At 41.3% G+C, this 20,069-nt stretch overlaps 1 protein-coding gene across 1 annotated transcript in view; it reads left to right on the top strand.

Moving 5' to 3' along the window:
- Positions 1–20,069, top strand: part of LOC148350945 (uncharacterized) — a 100,814-nt gene that overhangs the window by 4,734 nt on the left and 76,011 nt on the right. The window contains exons 2-4 of the mRNA XM_088320147.1: positions 8,879–8,949; positions 14,293–15,824; positions 19,521–19,574. Coding sequence (XP_088176273.1) covers positions 8,879–8,949; positions 14,293–15,824; positions 19,521–19,574 — 1,657 coding nt within the window. The remainder of the gene's footprint in view (positions 1–8,878; positions 8,950–14,292; positions 15,825–19,520; positions 19,575–20,069) is intronic.

Below are 20,069 nucleotides of genomic sequence, written 5' to 3'. Positions count from 1 at the left end.
TTCGCTGCAGTGTAAAGACAAGCTCCTTCATATCATCGAACAATTCGAGTCAATCTTTTCTCGCCATAAGATGGACTGTGGAGAGGCCAAAGAGTTTGTACATCGTATCCACCTTGTTGATGATAAGCCGTTCCGTCTACCCTACAGACGTATACCACCAAGTCAGTATGAAAAACTGAGGACGACTCTGAACGAGATGGAAGAGAAAGGAATTATTCAGAAGTCGACTAGCGACTATGCATCTGCGCTTGTTCTCATATGGAAGCGGAATGGAGAACTAAGGGTATGTACTGATTTCAGAAGGCTTAATGCAAGAACCATAAAGGATGCCTACCCACTACCGCATCAAGCTGATGCTTTGGCCGCACTTGGGGGAAATGCCTTTTTCTCCACAATGGATCTGACGTCAGGCTACTACAATGTCCCCTTGCACCCTGACGACAAAAAGTACACGGCATTCTCCTCACCATTCGGCCTTCACGAGTACAACCGGCTCCCTCAGGGACTTTGCAACAGCCCAGCAACATTTATGAGGATGATGATGTCAATATTTGGTGATCAGAATTTCATGAGCCTATTATGTTACCTCGACGATCTGATGGTGTTTGCCCCCACAGAGGAAGTTGCACTCCAACGCCTGCAGATGGTGTTTACTCGCCTTAAGGAACACAACCTCAAGCTCGCACCCAAAAAGTGTTTTTTCCTCAGACGGACTGTGAAATTTCTTGGGCATGTCATCAGTGAGGATGGAATTCGGACTGACCCCGAGAAAGTGAGAGCGATAAATGACGTACAAGTCGCTGATCTAATGGAGTCGGATGGCAAGACGCCATGCCCTAGTAAAATCAGATCTTTTCTAGGCATGGTGATGTATTTCCAAAGCTTCATTGAAGCATGTTCTGCGAAGGCAAAACCTCTGTTCAGGCTCACATCTGAATCTGGTGACAAGCATAAGCGCAAGAGAGCCCGCAAGAAAGGTCAAGTGAAGCTGACGCCTGCAGATTGGTCCGATGCATGCCAGAACGCCTTTGAAACACTGAAGCACGACCTCGTGACAGGTGTCACTCTGGCCCACCCAGATTTTGATGCGCCGTTTATTCTGGCTGTCGACGCATCCTTTGATGGGATTGGAGCAGTCCTGTCACAGCTGCCACCTGGTGGAAAAGTAGCCAGACCAGTCGCCTTTGCAAGTAAGACGCTCTCTCGCTCCCAGCTCAACTACCCTGCACACAGGCTCGAATTTCTTGCCTTGAAATGGGCGGTATGTGATAAATTCAGCCATTGGTTGAAAGGAAGACACTTTACCACGTGGACCGACAATAACCCACTTACATACATTTTGACCAAACCAAGACTTGATGCGTGTGAACAGCGGTGGGTAGCGAAGCTAGCTGCATACAATTTTGACCTGAAGTACATTCCCGGACCAAAGAACATCGTAGCCGACGCTCTGAGCCGTGAGCCATTTGTACGGTCATGTGTGGGTCATCGCCTTGTTACCGAGCCCTATACTTCGCTCTTGGACCAAGTCAACAGGGTGAACAACAGTACTGTGCAAGAGGTGTTCAGAGTATCCAACAATTGTCACGCTGTTGTAGACGAGAGTGCTGGGACATCAGACGAGTCAGTAAAAAGGGCAATTCCATCAGGCTCCAATGGTTCTGTGACATCAGAAGAGGTTGCTGCTGTCTTCAGTGCTCAGTCCACTGGTGGCGTGGGTCAAGTGATGGGAACAGACGCCAACGTCAATCTTCTGCAGAAGGGAGATCAGTCAACGGCACTCCCACAGAGTCAGCTTGTTGGTTTACAAGAACAGGACAACACAATAAGCAGGACCATGTACTTTGTGCATAGACACAAGAGACCTACCAGGCGTGAGAGAGCTGTCGAGTCGCCTAGTGTGATGAAATTACTGAAGCATTGGAGCAGACTCACCATACAGAATGGCATGCTCTACAAAATAAGGAAAGATCCTCACATGGCCAAGAAAATCTTCCAGTTTGTGGTGCCTGATTCATTGAAACAGAAAGTCCTTCAAGGTTTACATGACTCAGCAGGTCACCAAGGCCAGAACCGTACTTTGTCTCTGGTGAGGCAACGATTCTTCTGGAATGGCATGGAACGTGATGTTGTGAATTATGTCAAATCCTGTCAGCGCTGTGTAGTAGGGAAAACACCGGAACCACACAACCGTGCACCACTCAAGAACATAGTCACCTCTGAGCCTATGGAGTTGGTTTGTATAGACTTTTGGACTGCTGAGCAAGAGAACAAGTCTGTAGATGTCCTGGTCGTAACTGATCATTTCTCCAAGATGGCGCACGCCTTCCCTTGCAGAAATCAAACCGCCAAACAAGTTGCTCGCCGTCTGTGGCAGGATTTCTTCCTTGTCTATGGTTTCCCACGGCGTATCCACTCTGATCAGGGAGCTAATTTTGAGAGCAAACTGATCAAAGAGCTTCTAGAGATGGCAGGGGTGCAGAAATCCCATACCACTCCGTACCACCCCATGGGAAATGGCATCGCAGAACGATTCAACCGAACATTGGGAGATATGATCAGAACCCTTCCCCCTCAGCCCAAAGCAAAGTGGCCACAAATGCTGCAGCAGCTCACATTCTGCTATAACTGCACAGAGCATGAGACAACAGGGTTTGCACCGTTTTACCTAGTGTTTGGTAGGATCCCTCGTCTCCCTGTCGATGTCATGTTTCAACATGCTAATACCAATGATGCTGTTGTCAGCTACTCTGACTTTGTACGCCATCTGAAGAAAGATCTACATGAAGCTGCTCAAATTGTACAGAGGAATACTCTCAGAGAACAGACTCGTCATGCCAAGCTGTACAACCGTAGGGCCAAAGGATCACCTCTCGTCGTGGGAGACCGGGTGTTGATCGCCAACAGAGGTGTCCCGGGGAAACGCAAAGTTGCAGATAAGTGGGAGTCAACCCCGTATGAAGTCATATCAGTCAAGCCTGATCTCAATGTCTACAGAGTCAAGGATTGTCTGACGGGCAAAGAAAAGGTAGTTCACAGGAATTTGCTGCTCTCTGTTAGCTTCTTGCCCTTAGAGGATGATCTGGCCAGCGAATCTGAACACTCAGAGTCTGACGCTGCTATGCATGGAAGTGATGTATGCCCTGATTTACCTGACGCGGTTGAAGACACTGATGTCCGTACAGTAAACTGGGTGATACAGGCAGGTGAAGAGCAAGTTCATCCAGAGGTAGAGGATAACTCACTAGACAGCAGATCTGATGCCCAGTCCGACTCTCGCAGTGTTGATACATCCAGTCGAGGAAGTCAGCACATCCCCGAACAAGATGTTGACCATACTTCAAGTGACAATACGGAAAGCCCATCACAGTGCTCTGAAAACATGATCCCTTTGGGTATGGGTCTCCCAGACGAGACCCCATTGAACCCTGACCATCCGGACGCAGACTCCCCTGATACTGACTGTTTAGACTTGACTGTCCCAGACCTTCAAGCTCAGGTTAATTGTGCTCAACCTGACCGTTATGGTCTTAGGGTCCGCCAGTCCATCAGGCCTCCTAGTCGTCTTATTTGTCAGATGAATGACCATGTGGTAGGTGACAATCATCTGTCCGCAATATCTGCAAGTTCCTAGTTTAAGTTCAGTAGAGATGCACTTTCAGTTTGAGTAACAAAGCTTGAGTAAGAAACAAGAATTGTGCCTATGTGAGCACTTACAACTACAGGAACAATGTTTGATATTTCAGAGATGTAACAGGCATCTTTGAGTCTGTGCTTAGTTAGGAGTTTGATCGCCTCCTTTCTTTTCACACTCCTTTTTGGGAGAGTTTTAGAACTGACATGCACTTCAGTTTGTTCCTTGTAATACTGTACCAGTTTTCGTGTCCTCTTTTTCATCAGTATTTGCCTTTTTGGCATGTGATTTTTTTTTCTGTTTAGTGTAGCACACCCATATTTAGCAGAATTTCAGGGGGGTGTATGTAACGGGTGTAATAATAACTTTTATTTTATTGAAATTCCTGCTAAAATATGTGTATAGTTTTTGGTAAATGTCCTGCAATGCTGAGTCCAACAGTGCCATCTGCTGGTATGGGGTGGGGTTTGGTTTTGGCTTCTAACATGTGACCAGGAGGCGGGGTTTTGTCAGTTTAACCAGAGTACTACAAAGAGATCAAAGAGATCAAACCCAGCAGAAAAAGCTAATGTTGTGACTCATCCATTTGCAGAAACTGTAATAATAAAAACCTCATCATCCAGTCCAGCGTGAATGTGGATCTTTGGTGGGACACGTACACCGCGGTTACATAAGTATAGTAGACAAAACTACAGCCAGATGCCACCTACTCTTAAATTTCAATTGCAAAAAGTCCATGCAACCATTTGGCTAACTGCACTACTACGACTGAACTCACTCAAACATTGGACCACCGCTCACTGTAAAAGTGTGTAAGCGCTGCTGTTCGCAGACAATTTTCTTGTGAGTTCCGCCGGCGTGCATGGGCGGCTGTCGTCCATCACTTTTATTTGTGGTGTCAAACGCATTGCGGGAGCTGAGTACTACCTGATGTTTGAGTGAAATTCTTAAAGTTGGTCAGAAAGTAGAGGGAATATAAAAAAGTCGTCCGTGTGTGCGAAATTCTTTGAGGGCAAAACAATAAGAAGAAACGCATCCCACGCTGACATTTCTTATAATGTAAATTGAGCGCCTTCTCAGCAGGGGGAGAGTGTCAACGAGAGATCTTGATTACACAATGAGTTTGTTATTATCAGTATTATTATCCCCATTGTCTGGTCATCAACTTTTGGTCATGGATCAGCATTTTCTTCTCCCTGTGGGTTTGTTAATGTACTATATTGGCCTTTTGGCAAGTGATTCTCTGCTCCTTTCTTAGATTCTCGATATAGTAGCCTTTTTTCATTGTTCAATGTGGATTATCCATGCTAGTATAGATATGGTATTTGTTTACGATTACCTACACCCTTCGAAATTAGCTGAGGTATTTTACTTGGCATCTATACTTTATTCATAAATGACTGACAGTAACCTTTAACTGAGACAATTAACAGTCTGGATCACTTATTTCACTCATTTGCTTATCTCATTATCCAAACTGATGCCTGTGAGAAGTGTGTTTACTCAAGCCGCCCCGATGTTCCGGTCCAGAGCCTTCGCTCTAAAAATTCTCTAGTAGTGATCCCAAGAGCCAAGAAGAGATCCGCAGGTTTGAGAGCGTCCTCCATTTGGGCCCCGGTGCTCTGGAATGCTCTTCCCCCTGAGATTCAATCTACAACCGCATTGGAAATGTTTAAATATAAGCTTAAAACACACCGCTATTCTATAGCATATGAATAACCTATATTTTATGTTGACAATATCTGTGTATTATTTGCCCTCATGTAGGTTTTAGATCAGGGGATGGTGTAATAATAGTCTGTGGTTTTTCAATCATCTGTGGTCTGTGCAGCCCTTTGAGACTCTTTGTGATTAAGGGCTATACAAATAAACATGACTTGACTTGACTTGACATTTATTCATGATTAGAAGTTATTTTTTTAAATGGTTGTCAAGTCTTTGCACTTATTGAAATAGGGTTGTATATTTAGAACATTCTATTCAAATTCATTTTTAAATGGTCCAAAGGTCTAGACAACTTTTCGTTGCCTTTTTGAGGGGAGGGTAGTGAGAGGAAATACACAAGTTTGTTGTGATGAACGAAACACTTTCAAGGGAAGCTCCTCAGCTGATAAGCGTGAGAGTGCAAGCAGCTGGTCAGTCCAAAGAGCCATATGATTAAGCCACAGGAAGCACATGTTGTACTGGATGTACACTTTGATGCACTGTATATACACATAACCTTTCTATGGTATTTGTTTCCTGCATGTAAAAACACTGCACTCAGAATTATTTTTCCCATGTCCACTTCTTTTCGCACAATTCTCATCTGCTATACACATTTTCCTCCTGCAGTGGAGTATGAGCACGTGTTACATATATCCTCCAGACTTCTGTGTGATCTAGTGGCAAACAGTGGCTATTCTGCAACATAAATGGATCGGTATGCCCCACTGAGCTCTTAGTCCGTTCACATGAATGGGAAACACCTCCGTGTATTTTTTTTTTTTTTTTGTGGAGGGCTACTGAACGCATGTCAATGATTCCAAATGTATTGCTTATTTTCCAAATGAAGTCAAACCATAGCCATGTGCAAATAATAAATGTTTTTTAAAATGTTTAAACTCTACCAATTACTGTAACTTTGCTTTACTTGGAGTAGTAGATTGCTCAATTCGTGAGATCCGTTTAAAAGTGTCATATTGTGCCTAGTGAAATAGAGCGCATGTAAGTTTTCTGCTGACACTAACTCCAGGACTGCCCTGTTCTTTGAAGTATCGGATTGGCTCTGGCTATTTTTCAGCAAACCAATCAGCAGCAAACTATTGTTATCTTCCACACGATATGATTAATAGGTGCAACCCCAAAAAAATAGTATTTTGTAGTATATGTTTTTGTATACGAGGCGCACCTGACTGTAAGGTGCACAGAATTAGGACTACAGTATGGACCAGGATTGCACAAACAATGAATAAGTTCTGTATTTTTTTGTTAATTGATCAGTCTGAATATATCTCCGATCACAATTGCGTGACATGGATGCAACAAGAATCAAATCGATCATGGCAGTAGAAGCGCCATATTCTATCAATTAGACCACTAGGGATACAGACAACACGTGAAAAGACCCAGTTTCATATCATCATCACACTATTTTTAGTCAAGGTACCATGTTGGAGAATGAAAATAAAAAAAACAGAAAGTCGTCCTAAAAGATATAAATTAACCCCAAAAAATCAAGACGAGTGTAAACAACTCTTTGGTGAACCTGATAATGAATCGGACTTTGAAGGACATTAAATAACACTTTGAAAATGTCATGTTGGTATTGTGTTCCTAATTTATGTGTTAAAGAACTTATTTCAGTCATGGCCGCACATATTCAATGTTTGCCATTTACAATGCTCAATTTGAGCTGAGATAGGTGAAACAAATTTCAGACAGATTTTTAAATACTCTGTTATTTCCATTCTCTAACATTTGTATCTGGTAGCGCTACTAAGAGTAGTGTGATATTAAGATAAGACCTTATGCCTTTTAATATCTCTTATGGGCTGATGGAAAAGATTCTGCGCTCTCACCAACTATATACGGATTTGACTAATACGTGTCAGCGATATTTTGTCACTGATCAATAATTGCACAAATATGGTCATGTATAAGGCACACCAGATTATGCAGCGCATCTTAAAATTTCTGGCCAATTTGGAGTTTTTAGGTGCACCTCATAGTCTGGAAAATACAGTTGTCCCATTTTACATAGTGGAGAAAAACACATAATTCAAATGAAAGGCAATGTAAAACGGAAGATGCTATTCTGAACTAATTATTATTCAAAGCACATCAAAATATCTTGTATAATAAATGTCAACTGAAGATAAGTAGGGTCGCAGTGAGCACTGGGTACGTGGTGTGTTCAAATACCCAAAACTCAGTCAGAACTTGTAAAGGTACAGAGACAAAGCTCTGACGACTATTTTGTTTTTTCAGGTTTTGCTCCAGATGTTTTTTGCTTAACTAATTTAAAAGAAAGCTTTTTAAATAAGCTCCACTTCCATCCAGCCAGCCATTGTCTGCGGCGCTTATTCTAGGGTCATGGGGTAAGCTCCACTTGTTAAACACTAACACTAAGATGTTCATTCTTTTATTTATTTTAAGCAAAAATACTAATAATTTTGTTCAAAATAAACAAAAAATGAAATAAAACATTTTATTTTTAGGGTAATGAACTGCCTTTCTGGTATTTGTATTATGTTGAGTGTTGTATTTTTGACTTTTTTTTCACAAATTCTCTGTCAGCATTTTTTACTTTATTGAGTCTTGTATTTTCGAGTTTTTTTATATATATATATATATATATCGGCATTTATATAGCTCTTTTCAAGTCAATGACTTCCCAAAGCGCTTTACAATGTGCTCCACATTTCCCAATAGCGGCCGTGCAGCCATGTAAGGCGCTAACCTGCTTATTTGGGGTATTAGGGGTTCAGTGTCTTACCCAAGGACACTTCGACATGTAACACGAAGGAGCCGGGATTCGAACTGCAATCTCTTGATCCCAAGACGAGCGCTCTACCTCCTGAGGCCACTGCAGTGCAGCTTAGTATTACTTTAAAATATTAGTTACTGTTCTCCCTTTACCACCAGTAATTTTTAATGGTATCCACCATATAAAAAACAATATAGGTCATGCTCTTTCTGTCCCACAAAAACCTTTGTGTCCGAGGTAGGGGGTGGGCAATTGATACTTTTTTAATTGCCCCCCCATAGACTCTGCTAATAGCACCAAAATTGCTCGCAACTGTTTAAAAAGGGTATATAATAATAATGCCAATGCTTTAAAGGAAGATGCAAGCTGATACAGGCACAGTCACAGTTAAAAATCCAGGTGTCATTGTATGGCACACTTCACCACAAGCTGAAAATGGATGGATGGATTTTAATCAGGTAGTTGAGTGTCTAGTTTATGTAAACCAGGCATCTACCAGGCTAAGCAACCAGTTGTGTTCTATATTAGACTTGCATTGTGTTCAAAGGCCTGATATTTAGTCATAACTTTTAAATATTAAAAAAAAAAAAAAAAAAAAAAAAAGAAAGAAAATGTTTTCCCCTAAGTTTCTTTCCAGATGCATGATGTCCAAGTACTTTTTTAGAATTGAGTTTCTCAAACGAGATTCCCTGGATAGCTATCATGTGCATGGCTAAGAAAACAACCCACCACCCCCAGTGTGAATTATCTAATATTCTCTTTTCTCTCATCTGTAGGAGAGCCCTCCTGCTCTGTACTGTTTTCTACTGTACTTGTTACCTGGGACTTACACAAGTCCACTCTGAAGGTAAGAGCTGCTCACCACATTCACTGCATTTTATTGATGCGAAATCGGCTCAGGTGGTTGCACAATGCAAATTGCAATGGTAATTGCAATTGAGGGAGGGATCAATTGTTTATTTTTTTCCCATAAAATTGATGTGATGTATTATTTTCACATGGACACCAATGGGAGTTTTGCATGGGACTTGATTGAAGAAGATACTGTAATCGCTGTAATAATTTAGAACCAAATTAACCGACCCAAGTAACATATTTTCCGCACTATAAGGCGCACCAGAGTGTTAGGTGCACACCGAAAAAGTATTTTATGAGGCGCATGGAATTGAATTTACGGTAAAGAAAAGGGTTGCACAAAAAAACAAAAAAGTGACTTATTTGCACAGTGATTAATCATTTAGAATATACCACCAATTGCAATTGCATTAAATTGCTTAACTTTGAATGCAACGGGAATCAAATCAAGACCACAGCATGGAGTGCACCAGATTCCAACCAATAGATTCATAGGAATGCCGAAGACATATGAATACAGATTAGGTCTTATCTCATCATTACACTATTTTAAGTCACGCAGCCAAATTGTTGATGTCATTATTGGGCTGGGCCGAGAGAATATTGTCAGACATTACACTGGTCTATGGTACAGCCGACTTGCAAAGTCTTTATGAAGCGCATGATATTCTGAAAGGAATGACGATGAGGGCATTGCAGGAAGTAATTTGGTATTATACATGTACATACCATCGAATGACTTTAATATGTTAATAGATTAATTAATATCTCAAACCCAAAATAAGAGAAGTGTCAGCACTACAATTTTTTTCCATTTGAGTTTAAGCTCTACTGCAAAAAATGACACATAAAAAAAGTAGATTTGAACACAAACAAGCCTCAAATATTCAAGCTAAACATATGATTTCAGAAATTTATAGTTTTAACTTATTTAGGTTAACGTATTTGTTAATAACGTGCACTGGTGTATAGCGTGCCCCCCTGATATTTTACGAATTAAATCAGTGTAAAACGTTGTTCCATTTTTTTTTCTCTTCCCCAATTAAGCATTGAAAGTGTTGAATGCATGTGGCCATGATTAAAATCATTCATTGACAGCGTAAACTATGAACACAAAACCAACATACAATGTACAATCTATTGATTTAATGTCCTTGATATTCCGATTCATCCTCAGATACACCAGAGTTGTTTCCCTTGTCATGCTTTTATCTGCATCGATTTGTTTCTTTCAGGACTTTTTGTTTTCCCCATGCTCTATATGTATCTGATGCCGTGTAACAATAACATATAAGTGAATGCCTTTTTATATGTCATTTAGATCACTAGTGGTCCAGTGGTTAGAATTTGGCGATTACATTGCTGTGGCCTGGGTTTTAATTCCTGCTGTATTCAATTAATTGTGAATGTCGTCAGCGATATTATTCGACTGATCAATCGATCATTGCTTGAATACGATAATAGACAAACAAAAAACCTAATTCATAACACGCACCCAAACATTGAGTTTTCTTTAGGTAAAGTTCATTATAAACAAATAGATATAGTACATTTGCACTGTGAAAACATACAAAATGTATCCTCAAATATTGGCAGAATAGCAGGGGCATGATTGATGATCCACAGTATAGTGAAGATTCCCATTTTGTCCCTTCACTTCTAGCAATGGGTTTTTATAAAACTAAAGGCTAAAGTTTCCCAGCTTCGTACAGCCTTCAGATTAATTGAGTGTATTGAGGTTTGCAATGCTATCTCCCCTAGAGAGCATATGAGATTTTCTGTCTTTCAGACTTATTCTTAAACTGCCTCTGTGTGGGTGTGCGCTGTCACATCTGTGTAACACACTGTATATCAGAATCCATATGGCTAAGGCGCGCCTCAGTCATAATAAAATCTGTAGTCAAATAAAGACAACAAAAGTCTACGAGCAGCATAGATACAGTACATGTAATGCAACCGCTGTCTCTATGCCAAGGGCAGTTGTCTTACACCACAGGGAGACTACAAAAACAGGCGAATATGGATTAGTGTATGTTTGGCGGCACCTGACAAAATCTCCATCGCTATTTTGATAACGCCACCTAGTTTTTTTTTTTAAGCATTACAACTGTCTTTAGAAAGTGGGAAAAGCATGAATATGCTGTGGCAAGGCCATGGTAAAAAATCCATGAGACCAAGAAGTTCTCATGTGTTTATTAATCATACGCAATAGTTCCTAATCTATCAATACAGTTTTGTTTAACTCCTTGCGGATCTGACACAATTGCATAATTACAGTCCATACTCTGAGCAGTGTTCTCGTTTGCCTGCGTCCCTGCGTCCTAGACGCATTATTTTTGCTGGGGACGCATATTGTGAATTCAACTTGCGTCCCCAGGATGCAACTTTTTTGACACGAAATTGTCATTATTACCCGATTACTTTTTTTTAAACAAAGATTTACCGCACTCCAAACTTTTTGTCAGGCAGATCCGCCATTGTTGTTTTGGTCTCGCGGTTCGAGTTTTCGTCTGCACGCCGATCTCTGCAAACGAGATCTTGTTGCTTTCGAGATTACGTCATTGTTGTGGTGCTTGTCGTTGAGTGAAGGTTAAGAATGCATACCTGTCAACCTGTACGTTTTTGCCGTACAAAGTACGTTTATTATGCATTTTAAGACGTGTACGACGTACAAGAAAATCTGTACGGAAAGACGCAAATTTGTCAATCATGGGTACCATCCGGCATACACCGAATATCACGAAACGGCAAATCAATCAAGTCAAACGAGTTCAAGTTGTGTAGCGAAAGGAAGTCTCTTTTTAGAGAACCGGCTTTTTCGGCTCAACTCATTAAAGAGAGCCGGCTCTCAAACGGCTCACTTGCTTTGATGCATTATATTACCAATTCTCATTCTCATCTCATTAGCTGCACCGCTTATCCTCAGTAGGGTCGCGGGGGTGCTTGAGCCCATCCCAGCAATCATCGGGCAGTGGGCAGGGGAACCCTGAACTGGTTGCCAGCCAATCGCAGGGCACACGGGGACAGACAACTCACTCGCTCAGTCACACCTAGGGACAATTTGGACCGGCCAATTCACCTGAAATGTTTTTGGAATGTGGGAGGAAACCGGAGTGCCCGGAGGAAACCCACGCAAGCACGGGGAGAACATACAAACTCCGCACAGGAAGTCTGGAGCTGGATTTGAACCCACACAGGAGGTTCCCAACACCTGAACTGTGCCACACATGTGCTAACCACTGCCAATTATGATGTTGTATAAAGAAGTTAAGAAAAAAAGGAAGTATAAAAGGAGAAAATGAAAAAAGACAGGTTTGTGGTTATCCCTTTAATCAGTATATTACCAACAATAATTTAATGCAGAAAATGAATTAATAATTTGAATAAGAAAATGTATTATTCTACTTAATTATATTTGCATGTATTTTTTCCTTCTACAGTGAACGTCCAAGCTACTTAATTTTTTACCTTTTTTTTATAACAAACCTCATTCATGTCGAGCAACTCAGTGTCTCACAACAAAATGTTCATTAACAATATATATGACATAACGAAACGCATGTACAATATAACATGTTAAACTACATAAATAAACGTGTTTGAAAAAAAAAAGATTTTTTTGTATTTTGTAAGGGAAAATACGACAGTTTGTAAGGGCATGGAGGTAGGTTGACAGGTATGAGTATGCCTTCGAAAAAAGTTAGTATTAGGTGAAAATCAACACAAAATTGGTCATTTCTTCAGTGTGTTGAAGCAAACGTTTCGACGAAAGAAAATAAACAAAATAATTATTCTAGCAAGAAAAGGACTTTTCTGCCAAAATGGACTAAATTATATTCTTGGTGACGCTATGAGGAGGATGATAATGGATTGGACCTTGAGAAGGCATAACAACTGTGGCGGGACAGCTTTGTATTACCAATTAACTGTGATGATTAAAAGCCCATCACTTTTCAGAGGTAAAATGAACAGTCTGAGTAAGCTAGCCCAATTAGTTTGTTTAAACTTTCTACTGAGGACTAAAGGATCCTTCGTTGTAACTTTCCTTCTTTTGGCATCTCATCAATAATGCCAAGCAGCTTCTTATATTTTCATAAGCATGTCACTGTTAGAAAGTGTCTGATGGGGTCCACACGTCACGTCAAAGGGAGTAAGGAGCTGAGAAAAAAAATATGTGAAGGGGGTTGCTGTGATATCACTGATGACACTGAATGAGAGCTGTGACCCTTGGCAACCAAACAATTGCTGAGAGCAATTCTGGAAATACTATTGACCCTGTACACTCTCATGATGATAGAGGTTCTGAAAGCGTATCTGGGCAGCAGGTCCGAGGACAAAGAAGAAAAAGGTGATTGTTAAACTTCTAAAGCGTTGAAACAAAGACCTAAGCAAAATGTCCAGGAGACCGTCTCTCTTCAATGTATGAGACACCAAACAATAACAACACTATTCATAGCTCCAGGACCACCTTGAATTTGGTGAACCACCATTTGTTGGAAAGAAAATGTTTCCAACCCCACCCACATTAGATGGAAATCCATAAAATTGTAAGACCTCTCCTGCATGCTTTAAGTCGACCCCAACAATTTCTTAATAATATGCTCACTGTTCCTGGCTGAGTAATCGTATCTATCTCAGTGGGCAGCCATTTTCCCATTTACCGTCAACTTTAATGAGCTCAGGTAATGATCACTCATGGTTCACCTTCTTTTTGAACTTGTAAATATTGAAGATAAATTTGATCTTTGGATTGAATTCTTCTTAAAGCACACTTAAAGTTATGAAAACACTTACTGTATCTCATATCCTGGGTGTCAAAGCCAAACGGATGAAAGGGTCGAGTAAAAAAATTTAGCTACTAGCCGAGGATCGATTGTTGAAAATGTTGAATATTACTTTGCTTGCACCTTGTTTTAAAACCCTTACTTATGACAAAATAATGGTCAAAATGAGCCTCAATCTTGAGTAATTGCGGAAGGGAGACAAGCTTAAACTGGTTTATTTTTTGATTTGGGACAAAGACTCCGGCATTATTCTTATTTCATAAATTTTATCAAATCATCTCACGTCACACAGTGAAATAGAATACGCTGAAAAATTAGATTTTTTTCTGCAGAGGTTTGGTGGTTTTGCTGAATTTTGTCTTAACATTTATGGTATGGCTCTCTCTCCCCCCAAAAATATTTTTTGCGATTATGGCTCTTTGGGTCAAATAGGTTCCTGACCCCCACCATAGCCCTTTGACCAAACAGAGGTTTTACCTTATAGAGTTTTATTAAATTCTTGTTCAAATTTGTAATAATATCTATTAAAAACTGCTTTCCAAACCCCTCAGATGTGGACATTCTCCAAAAGTTGGGGCTTACGGGAGAAAAGCCATCACGCTCCGTACCAGCTGGGGTCATTCCTTTCAAATCTGGAATCATCCTCAACGAACTGGCACACATCCAAGGCCCGCTGCGCTCTATCTGGCCCACGTCTGTCTGGACTGACACAACGCTGGTCCTGAGTTTGAGATCTCACAGAGTCAACACTGCTTTTCTCTTCACTCTGCTCTCAGAAAAGAAAAAGCTTCTTCTTGGCCTGCAGCTTGTACCGGGCAGTCTAATCCTACACACAGGACCAAACGTCTCGGTTTCGCTTCCCTATGAACCCCACGATGGCCAGTGGCACCAGCTGGCTGTGGAAATTAAAGGACAGAAGGTGACTCTTTATGCCTCCTGCGGAGAGCAGAGTGTTAGTTTGGACTTTGGGTGGGACAGTGAAGAGGGATTGGCCCCAGAGTACGAGGACTCCTTTTTGCTGGGCCGCTCGAGCCAACGAGCTTCGGCTCACTTTGAAGGAGCTATTTGCCAGTTTGACCTGATCCCGTCTGCCCAGGCAGCTCACAACTACTGCAAGTATATCAAGAAACAGTGCAGGGAAGCTGATACGTACAGGCCAAACCTTGCGCCCCTTCTACCTATCTTGCCACGACAAATCAATGCATCATCCACACCTGCCCCCAAATATGCCACCTTAATGACCAAAAAGGTCACTGGGCAGAGTCTCGCCCGGAGCGTAGCGGCTGCCGCCTCATCTGTCAGGCGTATAGCCCTTGTCCGTACTGTTAAGCCCAAACCCCGCCCTACTGCCATACCTTCGCCGAGAACGGTTTTGCCAGTCACAGCTCAGCTTGGCCTAGCCTCTCCTGAAAGAACTGAAACTGTCACGGCTCCACTACGGATAACATTAGCCTCACCCAAACCATCTTCCACAAAAACTTCCACTGCAAAAACGACAGCCTCACCCAAACCATCGTCCACAAAAACATCCACTGCAAAAACGACAAGTCCTACAACAACCTGGCTAACTTCACCAAAGCCTGCTCCTTATAAGAAAAAGGTAATTGCGGATACAGAAATGAAACACACTCCGACAGCTCCAACACCCTCAATTCCTTCTAAGAAACAACTGGATCCTACTTTATCATATCAAGCCCTAACTCTAAAGAAACTTCAAACGACCACAATTAAGAAAACCCCCACAAAGGCCAAAGACATACTATCCAAAACCACTCTTGCTAAGCCCAAGCTAAATTCCGTCAAAGCCTTTCCATCCAAACCCGTTGTATCAAAAGTGAACCCTTCTAAGCCAACTATCCCTAAAACCTTTGCTAAAACCACCAAGGTGAACCTGAAACAGGTCATCAAAACAACTAAGCAAGCCAGAACCACCAAGGCTCCAGTGACCCCACGTCCAACCACACCTTGGCACAATCCTGTGACATTACCTGCTACTGATGGCTTCCAGAGCTGGGATTTAGCACCTACTCAGTTCTCCCTGCTATCTGGACCTGTTGGACTAAAAGGAGAACCTGGCCCCGCGGTAAGATTTTTTTTTTTTTTTCAAATTTAACCTTAAAATACACGCTCCATCCTTTTAATTGTTCAGAAAACCTAATTCCATAAAAGTTGTTGTCCATTTAAGACATTCCATGCTATTTATTATTGTTATCCCATGGCACTGACCCATTGCCCACAATGGTTCAAAATCATCTCCCGCCATTATAAAATTTCCAGGTTAGGCGTCAAGTTTTACATTTTGCCATTTTTGCACCAGATTCCACTGTCGTATGGTGCTAGTGGAAGTCATGTGGGCTATCTTCAAAGCTGGGTTAAGGGTCAGGGCCGTTGGTCAACAATCATTCAGCTACTAAATGTAAGCAAATACGGTAGAAAAAAGCTTATTTTATAAGAGCACAACAAAACGAGGCGTGAAATTGGTACCTTTGGTCTGTCTTTGTTTTTTCTTGACTGGTTATAGAAGATTAATTTGCAATTGTGTTGTTTTATGTGACCATCATTTTGTTTACGAACAAAACATTTGTTGATCAGTAGGCTTTTCTGAACATTATGTTTCATTGTGAGATTTGTAAAAGCCCACATTAAAGGACTTCTGCCCTGTAAGCAGGCAACTAAAATCACACATTTTCAATTGTTATATTGACTTTGGCCCGAAATTCAGACTTCAATCACTGCTGGTTTGAATCTCTTTGGTGAATGTTTTCTTATGTGTCTAGGGGGTCAGCAACCTTTTTGGTGTGGCATGCCACTTTCAAATTTCCTTGTAAAAAAGTGATCCACACCAAGATTATTGACTCGCACAACATTTTTTTAATATCCAACAGAGCTGTAATTTTACACCAGCCTAAATATACAACATGTTTATACATTTTAATTGTAAAACTGTATTTTTCAACCCTTTATTAACCAAAGTACACTTTTATTTATAAAAAAGTTCCAAGGCACACAATCCATCAAAAATGTTTGAAAATAATTTATGTCAAATATTTCACTGTACTACCTCATAAGCAGATAATTAGTATTAAAAAAAGAAGAAAATAATACTTAAAATAAAAAATAATGATATGCTTTATGTTTTTATTTTTTACCGTGCAATCTTAAACCGCTTTGTTAAACAAATTAAGTTATTAAATGTACTGTGCTACCTCAAGAGCAGATAATATGTGTAAAAAAGTATATAAAAATCTACTGCCACCCACTCCGCCCACTGATATAGATAGATAGATAGATAGATATATACTTTATTCATCCCCGTAGGGAAATTCACACTTCCAGCAGTCTACCCCGTTGTTTATTAACAGATTAACATGATGCCCGAGGGTGCTTGTAGCGGAGTGGATGACGTCACGCCAGTCCAAAAGTTCGACATTCCTGCGGCAGATGGAAATCTTTTCTTTGTGAGAATCCAGGGATACACCACCTCGTGTTAGCAAGTCCGCCTCCTCTCCGATTCCCCCCGGCTTTCATGTCTCTGTTTAGCGACATTGAAGCCGGATTTCTCCAGGTGGCTCCGGGTGGCTACACGTTAGCGTCCGGAATGCTAAACGTGAGCCACGTTTCCGCAAAACACAGCAACTGCGCCCCCTGTGCGCTTCGATGTTTTCAAAAAGCACTCGATGATCCTATTTGGTCGTGAGTTCGCATTTACCATGATTACGGATGGTACCGAAGACTTATAACGCCGCTAGCCGCTTCGCTAGCTTCGGCTTTTCTTCCACCATGGGCCCCTTCATCACGCCGGCACGAGAATTCCTCAGGGCAAGGAGTTGAAATACACGCATTTCTTGTGCGTTGAAACCCATGTCCATAGGATAGAAGTAATCCAGAGTGTAGTTGTCAAAACGGGAAGAAAAAACACCGAAGATAGGAGCAGACAATAAAACAACAGGGCAGCTGCTGGAAAAGGCAGCCGCTCGTGGCAGCGCCGCTTTGTAGTTTTGGATATGGATGACTATTACAGTTCCTCGTCTGAAGATTGCAAAACTACTGAATAATGACCTGATTTTTTAGGAAAGATAAATTTGGGAAATTCCAGCAGCACACTAGACAAGGTCTCACGGCACACTAGTGTGCCCTGGCACACTGGTTGAAAAACACTGGTATAACTGACTAATTTATCTTTCACTATTCTTGTTCATCAATCCACTAAAAAAAGAATGTGAATAACTATTGGAAAGGCCTGTTGCCATCCATGACTTCAACTTTTTGCCACAAGAATTAACCAGAATCAACCATTCTTCATCAACTATAAACTCCAATAAAAAACAAGTAAAATGGTCAGCTACCATACCATTCATCAATGATATCTTGTTGCAGAAAATATTAAAACTTGAAATAACAGCAGCAAAGCAGAGGCCACGCACGCACACACATACGCTTGTTTAAAATATTCGCCATTAGTAAATGGTTTTCTGCACTTTGCTATGCAGTGATAGCTTGCTTCAATGGTGGTGTTTTTAGCAGTGACAAAGGTCTTTAGGGTCTGTGTTTGTTTGCTGTACCTGGACACAACGCTTTTTAATGTCTCCGCCTTGTCAGACTCATCCTTGAATTCATGTTCATGTTTCGTCTCGCAATGACGTTTAACACTTGCTGTGCAAGGTACAACGCTCTTGAGGCATAATGCACAAAACAGCACGGTTATTTTTTGCACAAAGCCTCATTCATCTGTCCAGGCTTGCTGGAAAGAACGAGATGTTTTCGCTCGAGGAGCCGTCATGATTCGGTCATTTATAGTGCACGTGTGTTTCGTTGGCTGGGTTAAAACACGGATCTCTCCCCTCTCCCCTGCGCCGTGCAGACACACGCTCACACACGGAGCAGAGGAGGAGGGTCGCTAACGTAAAGCCTCTAAATAACACGGCGCGCAACTGAAAATGTATAAATTTCAGCTAAAAATTTGCATTTTTAAAGTATAATCCTTATTATTTTGCCGTGCGTTCGCGTGCCACTGGTTAACCCCTCGCGTGCCACTGCTGGCACCCGTGTCATAGGTTGCCGACTCCTGGTCTAGATCAATCATGTTTAAGAAGCAAGATGCACACACAGGTGCTAAGGAGGCAAATGTGGGGTTTACGGTAGGCATAAACAAACAAAAGTGATTGTGTTTAAAGGGCCAAGACTCGCAGGGGTGTGTGTCAAAGACAATAGGTCCTGGGGCCACCAAAAGAGTGCCCCACCTCCACTAATAGGGGTGGTGTCAAGTTTAGAGGTCAAAATGTCAGAGTAAGGGGGCAATTATAACCAGCAGAGTGACAGGAAGCATAAAATAAACATTCCAGACTCGGGTAGGAGTTATAATTGCAATGCGAGAGGCTTCGCATTGTTTGAAAGTCTTAAAATTAGCTTATTTCTAATCTTGGTATAAGTTTACATTGAATTTGTAAAACTGAATGCAATTTAGAAACTGACTTTCAGGGGGCCTGTTATTGTGTTTCCTGACTTATCTCCGCCTTGATTAAAAGAAAATCATTTGGCTTGATTAAGTTGAACAGAAAAATTCAGTGGCACAGGAAATGACTTGTTATTTCTACCGTTTCCTGCCGTGCTGGCTTAGTTACCCGACTGGCATATCTCATTTCTCATCACCTGTTAATTAAATTACGTCAGTCCTCAATGGCCTGATGGTTGATTAAGTGTAAGTGTGTGTTTGTGTATGGCATAAGTCAAAAGGCAAAACCTATTTATATGTTTTTTTTTTTCTTTTTGTGTTCCGCAGGGACTTCAAGGACCTCCAGGGAAGCCAGGCTTGCCAGGCAAGAGGGGTGCTAGGGTGAGTTTCAGTCTTTACACCCTCTGTCAAACTTAAGTCCTGAGATTTGAAACTCGAGGTTTTAAGTCAAGTCAAGTCAAGTCACATTTATTCATATAGCTCTTAATCACAAAAATGTCTCAAAGGACTGCACAGGATTACAATTACACCATTACCTGATCTTAAACCAAAAAGCGGGCAAGGAAAAACCTTGAGAAGGGGCCTCACAAGTGGTAATCCCCCTTCCAGGATGACCAGGGTGGAATAGATTTAGCATTGAGTTACGGTACACAAACATAGTAAACATCAATAAAAGAGAACAATAGGTAACATGTTGACATTTATCCGGAAAGTGCATGACAGCAACGACGCCCCCAGGCGGTTTAAGAAGACAAAACACACATTGTTCTGAAAAACATCTCTAATGTTTTTCCAAGAGGCAAAAAGGACAAAAAATTACAGTGTGCTCAAAATATATTTGCCAGACTTGTTGGACTCACTCTGGTTTGGCAGTGA

The sequence above is a fragment of the Urocampus carinirostris genome, chromosome 16 (assembly GCF_059441175.1).
Source record: "Urocampus carinirostris isolate Australia breed hairy pipefish chromosome 16, RoL_Ucar_1.0, whole genome shotgun sequence".
Lineage (NCBI taxonomy): Eukaryota > Metazoa > Chordata > Actinopteri > Syngnathiformes > Syngnathidae > Urocampus > Urocampus carinirostris.
The sequence above is the reverse complement of the archived record's forward strand: the minus strand, read 5'-3'. Positions and strand labels throughout refer to the sequence as shown.